We start from the raw sequence: 3,145 nt of genomic DNA, 5'->3' as shown, positions 1-3,145 counted from the left end.
GCAACTAGAGAAAAACAATAGTTATTAGTAGGTAATAGATACAATTTTTCTTTAAAAAGGAAGACAACATGTCTTTTAAATTATTGGTAGAGCGTATCTTGCTTTAAAACTTTAAAGCTTATTGGTAGAAAGACTTTGTTGTTTAGAGGTTAATCTTAAAATGCTCAACAAGCACAGGGACTCAATAAACACACGCATAAGCTGTAAGCAACACTAGTGCAAACTGTAGGAAACTGGAACAATATAGGAGTAGATCAGAACACGACAACAGAAACGGGCGAGAGACAAACGTGCACGAAATGCAGTTTCAAATAAACATTAACACCAGCGGCAGAAATAACATTGCAAGTCTAAACTGTTATGTAGTTAGTTCAATCAAACAGCATATGCCATAAAACTAGACTTAGAATAAACGGATGATGCTCTGGAGAGTCATTGAGCTAGTAATTTCGCAGTTACAGTAGATGTGTGTACAATTTATCATCAGGGCAAAAAATACATAAAGTGGGATTGACATCCGCGTCACTGACTTCCCTGTGTGGTTAGCGAACAACCCTACCCTCTTCACACGGCTACATAGATGGTAAAGAGACGTACAGAAGCTCAACACGAGTACTACAATCGCTTGATTGTCATTAGAAAGTTCCCCTGTATCACTGGTTGCCGTAAGGAAGTCATACACTGCACTGGAAAGAATTTGGTCTTTACCTAAAATACCTGACGAGGATTCAAAATACATAGCTTCTCAGCGGCCTACAAGGCCTGCTTTGCCGTCTTTCCGAACAGCCAAAGCCAGATTCAGATCCCATAACTCACACCTGATGGGCATTTCCACTTCGTAAAATGGGTTCTTCAAAACATAATCTGTATAAATCTCGTAGATAGTTTTCAGCAAACTATCTATGCCTGGAGTTCCTGGCTCAGTAGCCACGAAGATCTTTGTGCCTGCACCATTAGTGGTAAGAATAAGTAAATGCCTCACCTGCTCATAATACTAGACAACGTTGCCCAGAATGCTAAAAAAGTGGAATCTCCAAGGGAAGGGTTCTGTCATGATTCGACTGGAATGGGTTGCTTTGATGCACATTTCGATCTTAACTTCAGAACTTACGAATGTCGAATTGTAATTAACTAATAACCTCCATAAACATTGTTTCGGTACTGCTGAAATGAGTCGAAATGTTGACGATCATGTTCATACCTGCAACGTCTGGGAAATATTGTTTTAGAGCCTTTTATCATACCTGTGAGGGCCTGGAAGCAATGGAGATCAAAAGTGTCGGCCTCTAAAACTTCGATTCCATTGCAGCCGTTCACCGGAGACAACTCCTTCGAAATCGCGTGCATGGAGTGCCAAAGACTCGCAAGTCTCAAGCTGTCATTTGTGTCAAGTCGGCCTTGCGTTCCATAATCCTGCGTCAGTTCAAAATCCAGAATTCATCGTTACACTTCAAGCACTCATGCACATGAAAATTGATGCATTTTCAGTCCATCACAATTATCGTTCTAGTCAACTTTTCCTGAAATGAACAAAAAGCATCATAATTATTAAAAAAATAAAAATAATATCGTTGTACGACCGAAGACGAGACACCATTTACTCAAATCACTGCCCCTTGTCAGATGAGTTTTAAATTCAGGGTTTAATTGATGCCATGCTGCAGCACTTGAATCTGCGATACAAGAGACTAAGAGCAGAAACCCACAACCCAAATCATCACAGAGAGTCTCGCAAGGTGACGCGCTCCATTAACACATCGTCAAACTGACTGGATCGGAAGTGGTCCAGCCAAACTGATGTGATATGTGGCGTAAAATTAATGTAACTAGCCCACGCCAACTCCTTGCACCGCAATTAAAACCCTAGAAAATTACGAAAAATTAAGAGTGCATGGTTTAGGTTCAACATCCTACTCCTCCCACTGCCTGAATCCCTCAGGACTGTCCATAACGATTCAGGGTCGAATCGGAGACACCACTGACAATATGATATCGTGCAACCCCTACCAGCAACCCTGATCCTACCTCCCACAAAAAGAACAGTGTCCGATCCCAGCGTTAAACACACAAAATAAAAAATACAAAAAAAACAAAAAACAGAACTGATCTCTACACGGCCAGCTGCTACATCGCACCCCTAACCCACCACCACAAAAACAACAACAACAACAACAACCCATCTCACAAAACTACACTAACAACACGGCAACAGTGCAACTGAGGGGAAAGGACGAAAACCTTGTAGAAGATGAGTCCGCCAGACTTGTTGATGACAAAGAGGTTAAAGATGATAGCTGCCATGGCTAACAAATGCCCTCCGAAACAATCACCAACAAGCCCAAATAATCTCTGCTACAAACACTGAACACACACACAGGCAGCTCCTCAAACCGACAAAATAAAAAAAGCAACACAGAATGGAATTACGTTGCTATAGTTTCAAGGATCGCAAGATTAGTTAGCGAATCGGAAGCCACCGGAACTAAGTAGGTAAGTCCACAGGAAGAGAAATTGGGCATCAACGCTGTTTTCTTCGCATTTTGGTTTTTGGGTTATTCTTTTACTGAATGGCAGTCAGATTTGTTGCATTATGAAGTGTGTGTGTTTTTGTGCACAAGATGAGCTTTCGACGACAGTTTTTTTGTGCATATCTTTACATGATGGACAGTTTCATTAGTGATTTGGGGATGGGGTGAATGAGATCACATGTGCACCGTAATTACTTAGAGTGCTAACTTAGAGTGCCTTGACGGGTGGGAGCATCTCCACTGGGCCACCTCAGATCAACACTAGCACTGTAAAATCTGGCCATCCATTGCTCACCACTAGCATCTGCATGCTTTGATTTGTCTTGATCATATTATATTTAGAGGCAATTTATGGTTGGGGGACAAGGTGAGAGCTCACTATTTTTAAATGTTTTGATTAATTGAAATAAAAAAAGCCTTCTTGAATTGGTTTTTTGACTTAGAAAAATGAATTCAAAGGTCTTAAATGGAAAAGGTGAAGTAGAAAGCATTTATTTTTTTATTTTTTTCCTACATAGTATGAATAGTATTGTCTTACATAATATTTGTTGAGTTTTTAGAAATTGGATGAAACCTTATATCTAGTCATCTTGTATTCATCTATGAGTGATTGAGAT

General features: G+C 40.3%; 1 protein-coding gene across 3 annotated transcripts; it reads right to left on the bottom strand.

Moving 5' to 3' along the window:
- Window positions 1-435: 435 nt before the first annotated feature.
- On the bottom strand, window positions 436-2,398 carry LOC112292093 (uncharacterized). 3 transcript variants are annotated; one of them, XM_024540247.3, is made up of 4 exons: window positions 2,239-2,398; window positions 1,707-1,863; window positions 1,245-1,413; window positions 436-945 (listed from the first exon to the last, which is right to left on the bottom strand). In XM_024540247.3, exons 2-4 carry the CDS (start codon window positions 1,716-1,718, stop codon window positions 746-748), a joined length of 381 nt encoding a protein of 126 aa, XP_024396015.1. In that variant the 5' UTR covers window positions 1,719-1,863; window positions 2,239-2,398; the 3' UTR covers window positions 436-745. The 3 variants fall into 3 exon arrangements, with proteins under 3 accessions (XP_024396015.1, XP_024396014.1, XP_073395510.1); XM_024540246.3 differs by lacking the exon at window positions 1,707-1,863; XM_073539409.2 differs by lacking the exon at window positions 2,239-2,398 and having other exon boundaries at window positions 1,710-1,844.
- Between the last annotated feature and the right edge of the window lie 747 nt (window positions 2,399-3,145).

Source organism: Physcomitrium patens, chromosome 15, assembly GCF_059467195.1.
Source record: "Physcomitrium patens ecotype Gransden chromosome 15, ASM5946719v1, whole genome shotgun sequence".
Lineage (NCBI taxonomy): Eukaryota > Viridiplantae > Streptophyta > Bryopsida > Funariales > Funariaceae > Physcomitrium > Physcomitrium patens.
This window is presented reverse-complemented; position numbering and strand designations above follow the sequence as displayed.